The sequence below is a fragment of the Anopheles nili genome, chromosome 3 (assembly GCF_943737925.1).
Source record: "Anopheles nili chromosome 3, idAnoNiliSN_F5_01, whole genome shotgun sequence".
Taxonomy (NCBI): Eukaryota; Metazoa; Arthropoda; class Insecta; order Diptera; family Culicidae; genus Anopheles; species Anopheles nili.
In genome coordinates this window covers 48,941,378-48,956,127 of record NC_071292.1, presented here as the reverse complement: position 1 = coordinate 48,956,127, position 14,750 = coordinate 48,941,378, and the positions used below count along the sequence as shown (strand labels likewise).

General features: G+C 47.5%; 3 protein-coding genes across 3 annotated transcripts; 2 read left to right on the top strand and 1 right to left on the bottom strand.

The window, feature by feature from the left end:
- Window positions 1-628: 628 nt before the first annotated feature.
- On the bottom strand, window positions 629-1,987 carry LOC128725407 (uncharacterized). The gene is made up of 2 exons (XM_053819149.1): window positions 1,613-1,987; window positions 629-1,387 (listed from the first exon to the last, which is right to left on the bottom strand). Exons 1-2 carry the CDS (start codon window positions 1,967-1,969, stop codon window positions 1,196-1,198), a joined length of 549 nt encoding a protein of 182 aa, XP_053675124.1. The 5' UTR covers window positions 1,970-1,987; the 3' UTR covers window positions 629-1,195.
- A 1,962-nt stretch (window positions 1,988-3,949) lies between these two features.
- LOC128724501 (electron transfer flavoprotein beta subunit lysine methyltransferase-like) lies at window positions 3,950-7,096 on the top strand. Its single transcript, XM_053818225.1, has 5 exons — window positions 3,950-4,188; window positions 6,028-6,279; window positions 6,359-6,489; window positions 6,610-6,824; window positions 6,935-7,096. The coding sequence occupies exons 1-5, from the start codon at window positions 3,950-3,952 to the stop codon at window positions 7,094-7,096; spliced, it is 999 nt and encodes a 332-aa protein (XP_053674200.1).
- A 779-nt stretch (window positions 7,097-7,875) lies between these two features.
- On the top strand, window positions 7,876-13,307 carry LOC128726851 (mitochondrial folate transporter/carrier). The gene is made up of 5 exons (XM_053820690.1): window positions 7,876-9,292; window positions 9,368-9,620; window positions 9,689-9,802; window positions 9,939-10,084; window positions 12,537-13,307. Exons 1-5 carry the CDS (start codon window positions 8,952-8,954, stop codon window positions 12,679-12,681), a joined length of 999 nt encoding a protein of 332 aa, XP_053676665.1. The 5' UTR covers window positions 7,876-8,951; the 3' UTR covers window positions 12,682-13,307.
- Window positions 13,308-14,750: the final 1,443 nt, after the last annotated feature.

Genomic DNA, 14,750 nt, shown 5'->3' with positions numbered 1-14,750 from the left:
CACTTCATCGAGAACAAACCTGTTCGTACATGAATCATTTTAAACCCGCCAGTCGACGGAGATGTCAGACAACCTCCCCTTTTTTTTCGAAGGCCTGTCTGAAGAGGACACACGTTCCAGTGTATTGGGCGGGGGGGGGGGGGCTCGTACGATGCGACATGATGCAATAATGGTGCAAAATTTGGGGGATTTTAAAACTCCCGTCCCAAAGCCTACTTTGTTCAACGTGCGCGCGTGTGACGGGAAAGTTTGCGCAAATCACTCAATTAAGTAAGAGCTTCCCAAAAAAAAAAGAGCCACCAGAATGCGGAATGTGCAATGCGTGTAGATTTGCTGTTATCGCCAAAACACCATCGATATATGTTATCGGAATTCCAAGAAAACCAGGCTCGGGAGGGCCTATCAAAAAGCCAGTAGGTCTTGTAGTGTGAGGCGTTCCTCTTCGCTTTGGTGTTGACCTTAAAAGGGGATGGTCATATCAATGACTAGGGGGATTCCTTTTCGCGTGATCGGTGGACGAAATTTCGGATGTCTTATCGCTAGCGGCGATGTCTTTTGCAATGTTTAGCCCGTCCATTTAGCGTTTTTTCTGTTCATTTATTGTTTTCTTTTAAGTATATAATGCTTGATAACAATGCTAATCTCCTCAGCTTATGCTAATTTTATTAAGCACAGTGGAAGTAATTGCTCCTTATAGCTTTTTTTGTGATGCATTTTAACGCTTAGTCACTGAATTTCTTTAACGACATTTTCACTTTCCGTGACTGCGACACAATCGTACAACGTCTTCATTTTTACACCACGTCCATTACACTGTGATTCAATGTTTGTTTTACTTCACTCTTCACTATTCATCTCTCACAAAGCTTTGTCTCTTTTTGGGATGCCCGGAAACGATCACTAACCGCGCACGAAATGGTTCGGAAACCAACACTTCGGGTTGTTATTTCTCGATCGTTATCCTTAACCCCTCACAAAAACTGCTTCGGAATGCTGACCCACAAAACAAGCGAGTCCATTCCTACCGCAGGGAGATCTCCTTCGAGTCACATGCCGATTCCAGAGGGTTGTCCATGACATCCGCCTAGGGCCTTGGCTTTGCCTCGGAGTTGGGGGTAGATTTCTCTTCTTTTTTGATTTCTCTTGTATAAGCTTTCACATCACACCACGTGGTGGTCTGATGCCGGTGAAGGTGTTACTTTTCCGGCAGCTTAACGATTGGCTTGACGGGAGCCTCCCAGTGTTCCTCGCAGTAGTCGACGAGCTGGTCTTCCGCCGTGGTGCTAATTTCCGTACTGCGACCCTCCGTCCAGCACTTCTGCACAAGGACACACGACTCGAGCCGATGCGTGCCAAGGATGCGGCTTAACTTTTCCGCGCTATCAACCTGTAATGGAAAGAGAGAAGGTGCATTTTAATCAAGGGAACTCGTCTTATGGTTGTTCTGGCGGTTGTTTTGTTGTGCTCAAAGATTGCATCACATCTCCACACAAAAAAACCCAACGAAACGGAAATGAAACCGCACCGAAGCGTACCGTAATTACACCCGACGGAAGGATGCAACCAGGCGTGGTGTTGTGAGCATCCTTTACCACCCAGTAAAGCTGCTTACCTTAATTATGTAAATGTCGTGCTCGAAGCAAAACGCCTCCAACAGCACCTGATGCATGTGGTTGGCGGCATTGCCGGAGGCGGCCAAAAAACAGAACAGAAAATCTTCCGGCGTCTTCGAGAGGGCGTTTATCGATTCGGACAATCCGACGACGGCCCGGTGCTCGAGGTTGGCCGCGATCAATGCCCGCCGGACGGTTAAACCCGTCGCTTCCATGGCCGCCGGCGAGTCGATGAACATATTCGCTAGCTTAACGTCGAGGTTGCTGCTATCATCAATGCTGCTGCTGCTCGTGTTGCTGCTTGTACTGCTGGTGCTGCTCGTGCTGATGCTGCGAAGCGTGGTTGCTATCACCATTTTGTTTGCGTTGTTTGAAATTGCCGTTTGTGAACACTCCGTTGTCGTTGCGGAACCGAAAACGCGTTTGTTAGCGATCGTTAGCGCTGTTGTTGATGGTTATATGACGTATAATCCGGCTTTGATCTCGTTTTGTTTTTTTGATTAAAACCCACACACTGTGACTTGCGGCCCCGTTTTAAAATCGACACACGATATGCGTTCCGCGCGCTTGCTGATTACTGAATACACGAGCCAAAGTGCGTCGCGCATGCTTTTATAGACAGAACTCCCCCCCCACATAAGTGTGCGGTCGCGCGTATACGAACACGCTGCAAAAAAAACCGCTCGCGGACAAACCATGCGAAACGGAACGACGGTGCATGTGTCCGTGCCGGTGGCCATTCGTTCATCGTTCCCAAAAACTGGTTCTCTCGTTGCTCCACCGCGGGCGTCCGGGTCACCGAGAGTGTAAAGCTGGGAAAATCCAACCGATCGGTGTGTCGGTGAAAAATGCAACTGCCCCAACCGGGTGGGTTTTTTTTGCCAAGTACGCGCGTACTCGCGCATTTCGTGGAAGCTGTGCTCGCGTAGAAAATCCACCTTTTCTGATGGGAGGGAAAATTATTGGCGCCCCGTTTCGACCCGTTTACGCATCGTCGGAAAGTTTTCTGAATGTGTTTGTTCTCGGGTCGGTTGGTGTTTTATTAATAAATTAGCTTATTACTTAATCTCCGTGCCCGTTTTGTGGCAATTTTTCCCCATGAGTGTTGACAAAGTATTGGGGGTCACACGTGATACATTGCGCTCGAGAGCGTTATACAAAATTGTTAGAAAATCAATTAGTGCATCGATCCATGACCAATGGCCTCTTAAAAAGCTACTACATTTAAGGCCATGTTTTTTTATGCTTCTTTCATTCACACTATCTTGAAAAGTCCAAAAGCGAATCGTGACGCTGTCAACGGCAGATCATATTACTGGACGGACCGCTTTCTGCAGCTGGCAAAACGCTCAATTTCGGCTACCGGAGCTGGAGCCACGTCACATCTGACGTCACTGACCGCTCTCGAATGTGGCCTTTGCACATTTGATCTCCATACCGGCACACGAACCGATCACCAGCGATCTTCAAGTGAGACATTCCGAAGATGTTTGGAGGGCAAAGTCCAACTCCAGCATGGTTCGCGAATACGGCGGCTTCTTCATATGGCTTCTTGAGCGTGTTAAGAGCCCGTGAATGGGAAAGTGTGTTTGGTAAAAAAAAGAGGCAGCGTGGTTTTCGCGCAATGCTGCAAGTCATCGCGTTCTTCGGGGGGAACGATCGTGAAATTTCACGTTTCAAATCCGGTTACACCATCCATCATGCTCTCGCGCATGAATGGGACACCCTGAAAGAAGACCTTCTGGTTGGGATCTAACGTCGCAAATGTGCTTTGGTTCGTTATCATACTGTCCTCTGTTTGATTGCTCTAACTATCTATTTTTCTTCAAAATCTCCCACTGATGTGGGGAATACCCTCAGAGCGAACAAATCGTGACAAAACAAAAGCACGCTACATGTTATTATTGCGCAGGAAGCCGCTTTACAAGAAGGATCCTGTTAGGGAGATTGTTTATGTTGTTCAACTTTTTAAACGTTCCGTCAACCGTTCGAAAGAAGGAGCTACTAAAACCAGCTCAACCAAAACACCCAAAACCAGATTACGCTTGTTTGTGTGTTTTTTTTTTCGCGGGATGTTTCGAGAACATTGACACGATCGATTGATTATTGTGAGCACGGGCCTATTACGACATAGTTTGTTTGTTAGTGTTTAATGGTACGGTGGCGCAGGAAATACTAGGGTATTATTTCTATTCGCCACAAAACAACAAATCTCTAACGCCAGTAATCGATCTCTCTAACGTCTCTTTTCTCATTCTCTCGGTCTCTCCCTTGCAGGTTTTCAACGCCTACTTTCTTGCTCACAAATTGTGTGGCGCACGTCACGCGAGCAGAATATGAACGGCCTTGTCAACATCGTCCGGAGGAGGTTCGTACCGGTACAGCGTACTTTCCACAGCTTAACAGCGGAGGCCATCAGATTCAACCCGACGGATGCTGCTGCTACTACGCTGGCGCTCACTACGACAACCACTGTAGCGCGCGTAGTAAACGTCTCGATAAGACGTTTGTGTCGCTATAGTGATGTGGCGCGTGGCGACGGAACTGACAGGCCGGAATCGAAGCCGGAATCGAGGTAAGTAAAACAACTGCTGGGTTCCTAATCGAAGATTAAGTGTGCTAATTTATTAAAAAATAAGCAAAAGTCAACAAAACAACAACAAACAACATGACATTGCAACACACCGGTACGGGGCGATTGGAAAGTTTGGGGACAAATACAAAAACACACAAATTAGTACGTCGTGGACTTCCTATCAGCGACCTGAGACGTCCAGGAATGTTCCAGGAACTCCCTTTAGAATCACTCTTTTGGAGGTTTTGGAAAAAAATTAATTGATTAATATTGTTTGCCAATCTAGCGCTGAGAAATTATAAACCCTCGCCGTAAGACGACACCAACCGCATATACGTTTCAGGTCGTTGTGCGCGTGTTTTTGTTGGTCAAAAAATTAAGTGGGCTCGCCACCAGCCAACCCCTTATCAACGTCAGCAACGTGCGCAGTTCCCACTAGTCGATCGCCACGCTAATGGAACCCTCGGACTTTATTGCGAATAAAATGAACAAAAAAAAACACACATCGTTGATCGTACGAACGCGCGACGATGCGCCTTAACCCCATTATACGGTCTGGCCAGAGCCTTTACGCGGGTTCAATATATGTTGCGTCAGGAGAAGGAACATGGCCGGGCGTGTATGTTGTGGCGTGTTGAAGAGGAAAAAAACGCCCTGACGTTTGCATGATCTATTTTTAGCGCGTAAGAAATGTTTGTTGCCACTTTACGCCCGTTGCTACGTGGCTGAAAGGGACGGAAAGGTCCTGCCGGGAATTGCACCGTTATTGGTGGTGTTTGATGCGTTCCATTGCTGGCTTTTCGTCGTAAATAGTTGCCTCCTTTTTTTTTGCTTTGTTGGTCGTTTTTGATGCGGTAGGTTCTTGTGAGCGATATGCGACGGTTGGTGACCTAAAGTCACTTTTTCTTGCGACTTTTGTCCTCCCACCAGCCCACGTGAGTGATTGCGTATCCATTGGCCGTGTGATCGGAAAGACGCAAACGACTTGTTGGTGGTATAATATCGAGCCAAAGGACACATCATAACGAAAGGAAAACGACAGAACCCCATCGGGTGTGTGAGGTCATCAAAAAAGGGACAGTAATTTCATTTCTACGCCGCTATGTACGGCTTCCTTGACGCACACCTGGTAGCTGAACTTGAACAAAACCCAACGTTTAGGCCATTGATCGCGTGTTTGTACGTTGATATTAACTCTTTCTCCCTACGTAACCGAAGAAACGCTGTCTAACTGAACCGATAAACGACACCCCGGGGTTTTGCAATCGGATGCACACCTCAGGCAGGACATTCCCGATGCACCGTTATGCTTGTGGGGCATTGCAGGTCATTACCAAAACCCTCCACCAACCATCGATCATACGCACCTCGAGCTAAACCTGTCTAACTCATTTTCTGGACTACGTGACTGTGACAGCGTCGTCAGGATAAGGCGAATTGGCGCGAATTCTTGCTGAGGTCGTCGCCGCCGCTTCAGGGTGGTCGTTTGGGGGTTTGTACGTGCAGCATAAATCGCGATCATGCTGGTCAAAGCCAGACCTAACCGTGGGGACGTTATCGTTTATGCGTACGCAATGGATCCACGTGATCACGTGAAGGACTCGCTTGCCAATTGAGGCAACACGAACACTCCGCAAAATTGTCAAGGGCAGTGATCTTTTGGGTAAAACGAGACACCGACCGAGGTCAGCGAGGGTTAAGGGGTTTTTCCCTGCCAATAATAGGTGTGTGTGTGTGGGTTTTTTCGTTCATTAAAACAGTAGCCACAATTGTGGCGCAATTTCCTGTGCATCTTCAGCTGGAAAGTTTCACCGATTGCAATTCATTTATCTACGAAAGGGCCGATGTACCTGTATCTAACCCCCGAAGCTCGCTGGAACGCCCGACGGAGTCGCTGTGGCGGGAAAAAATCTTATCAAACACCGCGCTATCGCGACAGCACATGGTGCCGGAAATCGCGTTACGTCTCATAACACCCGATTGTGCGATCTACCACCAACCGGTTGGCGCCAGCCGCGATCCATCCGATACCGGCTTTCCGTTGGATCCGTTTTGGGGATTTTTCTGGCCCGGAGGTCAAGCACTAACGAGGTGAGAGTGAACGAAAGAGAGCAAGAGAGAGAATTTGGGGAGCGGTTTTTGTTGCTCACCAGTGTGCATTCGCGTACAGGTTCATTCTTGATACAGGTCACGTTTTCCGCGGAAAAACCGTACTGGATGTGGGGTGTGGATGTGGCGCCTCCACCATTGCCGCATTGCTGGTTGGAGCGAACCGGGTTACGGCTAACGACATAGATCCAGGTAGCTAATGTTGCTCTGATTGTGTACTAGCAAGGGAATGGAACAGAATAAGCAAAAAACCCCAACACAATTTGTTTGCTTGGCACACTTCCTCGCCGGTGATGGGTGTTTATCTATTAGTCGCTTTGCAGGCTACGCTGTTGAACGTGGAGTTGAATGGGATCGTGGCTAATCGGAACCAGGTGGTGATTAGCGACGACAATCTTATCAGCGGTGGCGCCCGTGGCTGGCAGGACGATTACGAAGTGGTGCTAATCGGCGACCTGTTCTACGATACTGAGATAGCGGCAGAGCTGCACCCATGGATACAGCGTTTGGCACGTGCTGGAGTGAAGGTAAACCCCTTTTTTTTGGTGGGCATTAGCCCCGGTACCGATTAACACCAATGGACGCTGAGAAGCGAACGTGATGGACGTTTTTTTGTCACGTTATTATCACCCTTTAGATCTTTATTGGCGATCCGGGGCGACACGGCATCACGGAGACTGGGGTGCTGCGCCACATGACTCTACGCGCGCGGTATGAACTTCCGGAGCATGTGTGTTTGGAAAACAACGGATTTTCCCATGCTAATGTGTGGCAATTTTTGCCCACCCAAGGGCAGTAAATGATGGAGAATGGATTTATATTTCCGGTACGAGCCATTTCCAATACATCGTTGTGATATCGTGAATATATTTGCAGGAGTTTATTGCTACCAAACGTCTTAGAATAGAATGAGAATGAAAACAACATTCTTCTAGACCTATCAAAAAGAGCAACAGGTAACGTGCGTATGATTTGAAATTTGCTCAATTTGACAAGTTGAAGCGTTTTCAAAGCGTTTCCAATGTTGGCTCATGTTTTGGTCCACACACTTCCCTTGTGTGGCCATAGCCTACGCACTATTGAACGACATTTACGAAGCCTGATCCAAGAGTCGATTTGGCATTTGGATTGGAATGTAAGAACAACAAACGGATATTTGTTAAATTTATAGTCATTACATAGGCCTTTAATCGCATAGGGGATAAATTCAACATCGATTAATTGTGACTATATCAAATCGTGCCAACAACAGTACTTGCACACTACGGTAAACAGTGAATTCTAGCAACCAGTTCGAAGCCGACTTGAACTCGATTCAACGCTGTACGCTCTCCCAATGGACCTAGTCATATGATCGGAACGCTTTCTGTTGCCAAGAGAAAGAGCGAACGGTGAGGTTGTGCGTGCGCGTGTGTGTGCACCCGTCGATTTCCTCATCCGCCGTCGCCTGACACGACAAAAGAGCGTTTCATCATCTTTTTCGCTTAGTGATTGAGATTAAGTTTTTCGTGTCTTTCTGCTCCGTGGCGACCGAGCGTCCAAATTTCCCGTGTACGTGTGCGTTTTTTGTTGTGTTGCAAAACTCCGAGAATAAACGCAACCAAATGCGAAAATAGTGTAGCCCACAGCCAGCTAGGATCGATAATACACCCGCCCCGTATCGCTTGTCTTCGTCGACCTTGAAAACGTGTCTTCGAAGGAACAAGGCACTTTTGCAGCCACACGAGACCACCGTCGCCTGGTGGGTGAACAGTCAAAACCCGGAAGGAAAACAAAAGTCTCCCGCTCGGTGCAGGGGCACAGCAAAATGTGCAATATGATCGTTCGTCGTTCGTGCGTGCAAAGCAGTGAGCAAGTGGCAACTTTTACTTACGAAATCCGCACCACGTACGGGTTTACGTCACATCTGACGGCGCTTATCAGCCGCTAGATGGTGACGGCGCAGTGTTCGGTGGCAGTGGTAGCCGTTTTTTTGTAAAGCACTCACACGTCCCGCTGTGAGCCAATTGCAAATTAACGCGCACTTACATCCCTGCCCGTGAACCACACCAGTGCCCAGGCGGCGGTAGCAGCTGGCGAGCAATCGGCAGAGAGCAGTAACGAGCAAAAAGGAGCAAAGCAACCCCACAAAAGCAAATCCCCGCTCGGATGTATGGCGTGCGAAACGCAGCACACCCGGAAACAGCTCGTCGCAGCCGCGCTCGGTTGATATCCGCGTGTTTTTTCTGTATATAATGTACATATCCTAAAAAACTTCCTGCACGCGTTTCCTTTTTCTCTGTCCTACCTACTACTACTTACTTTCACCAAAACGTCAACGCTTAAGTGCAAAGTGAAGCGTTTTTCTACTTCTTCAAAGAGGTTCCGTATCCTTGTGTGCGAATCCAGGATCGCGGAAAAAAACCCAGGATCCGGATCTTGGGAACCTTTAAGCGACCGGATAACGGCCCCTTTTTCCGTGTGGGATAGAGTTACGATCGTGATCCCCGAATGCTTTGCGGAACAGTAGCCTAAGGATAGTAATAGTAATTGCTGATCGCGAAGAGACACAACCACACGCTCCTCGGGGTTTGCGAAGTGACAATTTAATCACACATCCGTTTGAAAGTTTGAAGCAGTTTTGTGCGCAAAAAAAACCCTCGCCCCGGTGAAATATGGCGTCTACGTTGAAAAACCACAAAACGGCTGCTGCAGCAGCCGCAGCAACAGCCGGAGCCGGAAGTGGCAGTTTCGGTTGGTTGGCACACGTGAAGTACGAACACCTGGTGGCCGGCATTTCCGGTGGCGTAACGTCGACGCTGCTGCTACATCCGCTCGATCTGATCAAGATCCGGTTTGCGGTAAACGATGGGCGGACGGCTTCGGTGCCACAGTACCGTGGGTTGACGAGTGCGTTTTTGACGATTTTCCGCCAGGAGGGCTTCCGGGGCCTGTACAAGGGTGTCACCCCGAACATGTGGGGCTCCGGCAGTGCGTGGGGATTTTATTTCATGTTGTAAGTATGACGGGGAGCATCGTCGTGAGCCTAAAAAGTTGGGGTTTCTAACGCTATTGCTTCTCGCTTTTGCAGCTACAACACGATTAAGACATGGATTCAAGATGGAAATACGGCCCAACCCTTGGGACCGACGTTGCACATGCTGGCCGCAGCCGAAGCGGGTGTCCTGACGCTTGCCATGACCAACCCGATCTGGGTGGTGAAGACGAGGCTTTGCCTGCAGTGTAACGATAGCGTAACGGCTGGTTCTGGGACCGGGTATGCCGGCATGATGGATGGTCTTACGAAGATCTACCGCACCGAAGGCATCCGGGGGCTCTATCGAGTATGTAGAACGAACGTGTCCTTTGTCGGGGAAGCTATTCATCACAATCCGTTTATCATCTTCCGTAGGGTTTCGTACCGGGAATGTTTGGCGTATCGCACGGCGCACTGCAGTTCATGACGTACGAGGAAATGAAGAACAAGTACAACCAGCACCGCAAACGGCCCATCGACGCCAAACTGGTAACAGCGCCCTCCCAGGATCGCGTTCGCCCCGCGAAGCCGGGAGTTTAATTCGCTGGCCACAAATAGTAACGTTTGTTTCTGTTTTCTCTTATCAATCTGTCTCTCGTTTCATGTTCCGCCGCTCCAAATCAAGACGACCTCCGAGTATCTAACATTCGCCGCCGTGTCGAAGCTGATCGCGGCCGCCGGCACGTACCCGTACCAAGTGATCCGGGCGCGCCTGCAGGATCAAAACCATAGCTATAAGGGCACCTGGGATTGCGTGAAGCTGACATGGAGGTACGAACGGGTGTCAGGGTTCTATAAAGGGCTCATGCCGTACTTGGTGCACGTAACGCCCAACATTTGCCTGGTGATGTTGATCTATGAGAAATTTACCAACCACTAAAAAGAAGGGCCTAAACCGCGAGCCACAACAACATCCACCCCCCTCTTTGCTCCGCATACTGCGCTTGGAGGGGCCCACCCAGAGGGGTCAGCCTTTCCGGGTCGCCTCTCGAGCCCTTTCTTGCGGAAGTGATCGCGAGTTTACTCCATTCCCGCTCCTCCGAGGAGCTCCGAGGTAGCTCGGACTTTTCCTCACTAAAAACAAACTGCTCCGGGTATGATGCTCTTTAGCAACGTAAGTCCTCTGAATTCCAATTGTCACTAACGTATTTATGTGCGTGGGGGGGTGGCTGTGCGTGGGCAGGTGCCTTTGGTGCATCACCCACGGCAGCATTTATTTATTTGTGACACCCGTGGCGCAGCAAGCGATCCTAGGGACCTAGGGACTGTGTAAGAGCGCAAGAAAGTCACGATATAACTCTTCGTAATCAGTAATTATTATTACTATTTTACTCGTCGTTGTTATGATTAGTCGATATGTTTACGTCTAACGTTTAAGGCAACCTTTCGTAGAGCAATCAAACAACACAATGTCCCCCGTAAGCTATATCCCGATCCACCAGCGTTCCCGTAATAGAAATAGATTTTTTTAAGAGAAGCAAAACTTCATAAGATCTAGCTCCACCTTTTCCAATTCCTCGGCAATCCTCTCCTATCATGCCGGAACCATTCTTCTCAGAAGTGTCTCCTGCGAGACGACAGGCGACAGATTCATGTAGTGTGTAATTGCCGGAGAAGCAGCTTTCTTTGTGGATTCATACTCGTTATCGCGCACGTTTGATGCGGAGGATTGATTAGCACATTCTGTCAAGTGAGGTGAGATTATACTATTTCGATTGTCAGGCAGGCTGGAATTTATCTGGCCATGTGTTATGTACTCGTAACAATGGAGAAGACTTGAGAGTGAGGGATGAAACGCGTATTCCTACCCCACCACACACCGAGCTGTGCTCTCGATGGCAAATACAAAATTATCACCGAATGAAATGAAATGAAATATTGAAAATAGGAACACAAAAAAACTCAATGATGTTTGCAAGCAAAAGAAGCTTACTGGCGGATGAGTCAGGTACACGACACTGCGCATGTAGAAAGGTTATTTTTTATAAATAACGAGGAATGCTGTAGGTACAGGGGTGTTTGAAATTGAAGGACCTAAAAGTGTTTAGGGGTAACATTCTGTATGTTAAACCCAAGGTATACGCAGTAACTACTTAGGGCAGCGTTTCAACGACTAGGAAAAAGCAATGAAATGTGCAAAAATGGTTAAGCAAACAAAAAATAAATTAATTCACACATCAATCGGATAACTCGCGGTAACTCACCGCATATAGACGTATATGGACACAACTAGTTTGAGTCACAATTTTATGCTATAATTTTGCATAATTCAATTGTAAGCATACTTCGCTCCTCACGATCTAACGTCGATCTCTGCCAAGTAACGCGTCACAACCGCGCTATCAGCTGCGTTGTTGTCTGTTGGCGGGGACCGATAACGACTATGCTCCTTAGGAACGATGTCTCGGAACGAAGCACAGCCACAAATCTGCAATGTAAAACGAGCAGTGTGCGCGCGCCACACCACAGTGTATTGTGAGTTCAAATTGCGCCGTAGGCAGGATGTTTTTTTGTTGTTGAAAAAAGAAGACAAAAAAAGAAACATTTTTAAAAAATGATAAGGTTGGAAGCTCCAAATCTCCGTTACTACTGAATGATTTAAATGCTTGCATGAGAGGAGAGAGAGGCACAGAGAGAAAACACAAATATCAACCTAAGGAAACACACCGTTGTTGAACAGGCTACGTGGGTGGAACTGAAGGAATGATGCGCATCCGTCGAAGATGCCTGCAATTTTTTAACCATGTAGCAATTCACAAACTGTAAGCAATCCGTGCCGAATGAATGTAGAGCTGGAAAATTGCGGAAAATGGTCCTAACTGTTGGTAGGCGCATGGCACAGCAACGATACTACGTTTTGCAGCAAGACGTGGCTTATATTCTCCTTAAATCAACACTCTACTCTAAGTTTATCATCTATGTTACAAAAGTCTTTGTTGTTCGTTTGCTTGTATTCTGTATTCTTTGCAATGTGTGTCCCGCTATTGTTTTCTATTTTTTGTTTCAAAACGAATCCTTCAAAAAATTTGTGTAAGGGCAGTATAAAGTGCATAAGCTGACTAGTGAAACGATAAGTTTATAAAAATAAAGACAGCAAAAAAAGGATCAGTCCAAACAAAAGAGCGCTAACAAGCGAAAAATAGCAACAAAAGAAAAAAAAACAGTAAAATCTATGAAAAAATAATGTTTTCCTTTCTTTCTAATCTTTCTTTCTCCATCTCAGATATGAGTCTTGGCGAGGATTCTATAAAGGTCTCGGTCCGAACCTGACCCGGGTCCTCCCGGCGACGATGATTACGTTTTTAACGTACGAAAATGTATCACACTATCTGTTGGATAGAAGCAAGGCCAGGAACATTAAGCATTAGCGATACTACGCCAATTGACAGCTCCTTATGTTTGAGCAGTGGGTAAAAAGGCTGTTAAAGGTCACTTCTTCAAAAGAATTTGCCATTGCTCGTTTATGCAGTGTAGAGACAGACACACTATACCCATATACATCACTTCATGTTCGCAAATGCTTACCCAAAAAAAAAGAAAACCAAGTGTATAGAATGTTAATCACACGCCGCACAAGTGTGCTTCAAGTTCCTTTTAAAATAGTAGTCGTTTTAAGCATAATGTGGACAAGCCAAATCGCGCTTGCCAATGGACCTTTCTTGAGTAACCGCGCCGATATCGTGGTGGTGGCAAAAGTTTTTCCGGCAAACTGAAAGAACTGAAACCACCATAGTCCTTTCGATGTGTGTGTACGGAGGAGTTTTCACTCTGCTTTGCCTGCGTGTTTGAATCATCGACTCATGGCCGAAAGGATAATATCAGTAAGCGGACACCACCGGGAAGTGTACAAAGAAGCTGGAAGAAGCTAAAGAGGACGAAAGGAAAGGATCCGACGATATCCGATTCAGGACGTTCAGTTTGCAGGTGCTATACCATCGTCGTAGAAATAATGCGCAGCTATTCAGCAAATACAGACATTTCCTGAGAGAGCAATATAACCAAAATGAATCATGAATTGTAATCATATGGTCCCCTGGGACATCCCGACCAGGTCGAAGTAACATCTCCGAAGTGATATCACACGTGGTGGCGTACATGTGTTCGAGTAGAACACTACAATTTCAAACAGTCGCTCGTCTGATGGCTGGTGAAGAACTAGTTTGTAATCAATTTACCACCTCCGTCGGGTGCAGTTTGTGCATATGCAGCTATTGATAACTGTCAGAGTGGACGGGGGTGTATGCATTGGAGCCCTCGTACCCAATTTGCCGGCGAATCGAGGATGCGCATGTGTCAGAGATTGGCAAATTCATAAAGTGACAAGCTATATTTGACGCTTGCTCTAGTGCGAGCAGTTAATAATCGCACGATATCGGTGATTTTTTTTTCCATGAAAACAAACTCTCTGCCCTAACCATGCTGTTGTTAGACGAAACGAGATTAATATGTTTGCTGTGAACCATTCTGCCAGTGCACTGTGACACCTGGAGGCACATTTTTGTACCGCACTGTAGCAATCGATGCTACACAATCTCGGTGCAATCAAAACAGATTACATTCCCCACGAGGATATGCAGTTAGTGGCATGTAGGATGTGGGTGAGAGTTTGATAATTAAAGCTAGGAGCTTCGTCCATTTGTAGGTGTTATATCGCACGCGAAAACATGAGTCAAATGTGAGCTAAGAAAATCGAACGCCGCCCCTCCGTTGCTGCTGCAGTAAATTGCTGTGATAGCCTTGACCGGAAAGCAAAAGGAAACCCCAATCAAGGAGACAAATTTCATTCAAAATGGTATCACCGGATGGCTTACACAACGGGGCGCCCCTGAAGGTAAGCTACTAAATAACATGTCCCTCTAAAGGACGCTAGAATTCAGTGGCCGTTACACGGTGGTAGTAGTAATCCGTTGTTGCATTGCTCCTTCGAAAAAGGGCCTCACAGATTTATGCCCCATGGCAAAGAAAACATATCTATTTCTGTGCGTGGTGCCCTTCTTGCAGGATGAAAAAAACCGGGCACGTAAAGATAAGATACCGACCGTACGTAGGAGAACTTAGGTTCGCTTCTGGTCCGAGGTGGTGCGTCAACACCACACACAAACGCGCCAGAGTCTCCCATCGGTTATCAGCTGAACCTGTCACTTTTGCTTTCACTCACCGAAAGTTCTATCGACGGCGTCTCGAGGACACCGTGGAGCAACGTCACTGGAACGCAATCCAGCGGACGCACCCGCATCGATGTGTGTGCGCGGGCTGCGTAAACGGGGCAATGGCGATAGTATTCCGTTCGCCTTGCTGACTCCTATTAGGCGAAGAACGACGCGAGCCCTCTCAGTTTACCACCGGATGACTCAAAGCGCACTTGCGGAACTCCATCTTCACCAACACCACAGCGACTCGCCTCCCCCCGAGAACCCGCCGAAAAGCGTGGCTTAAT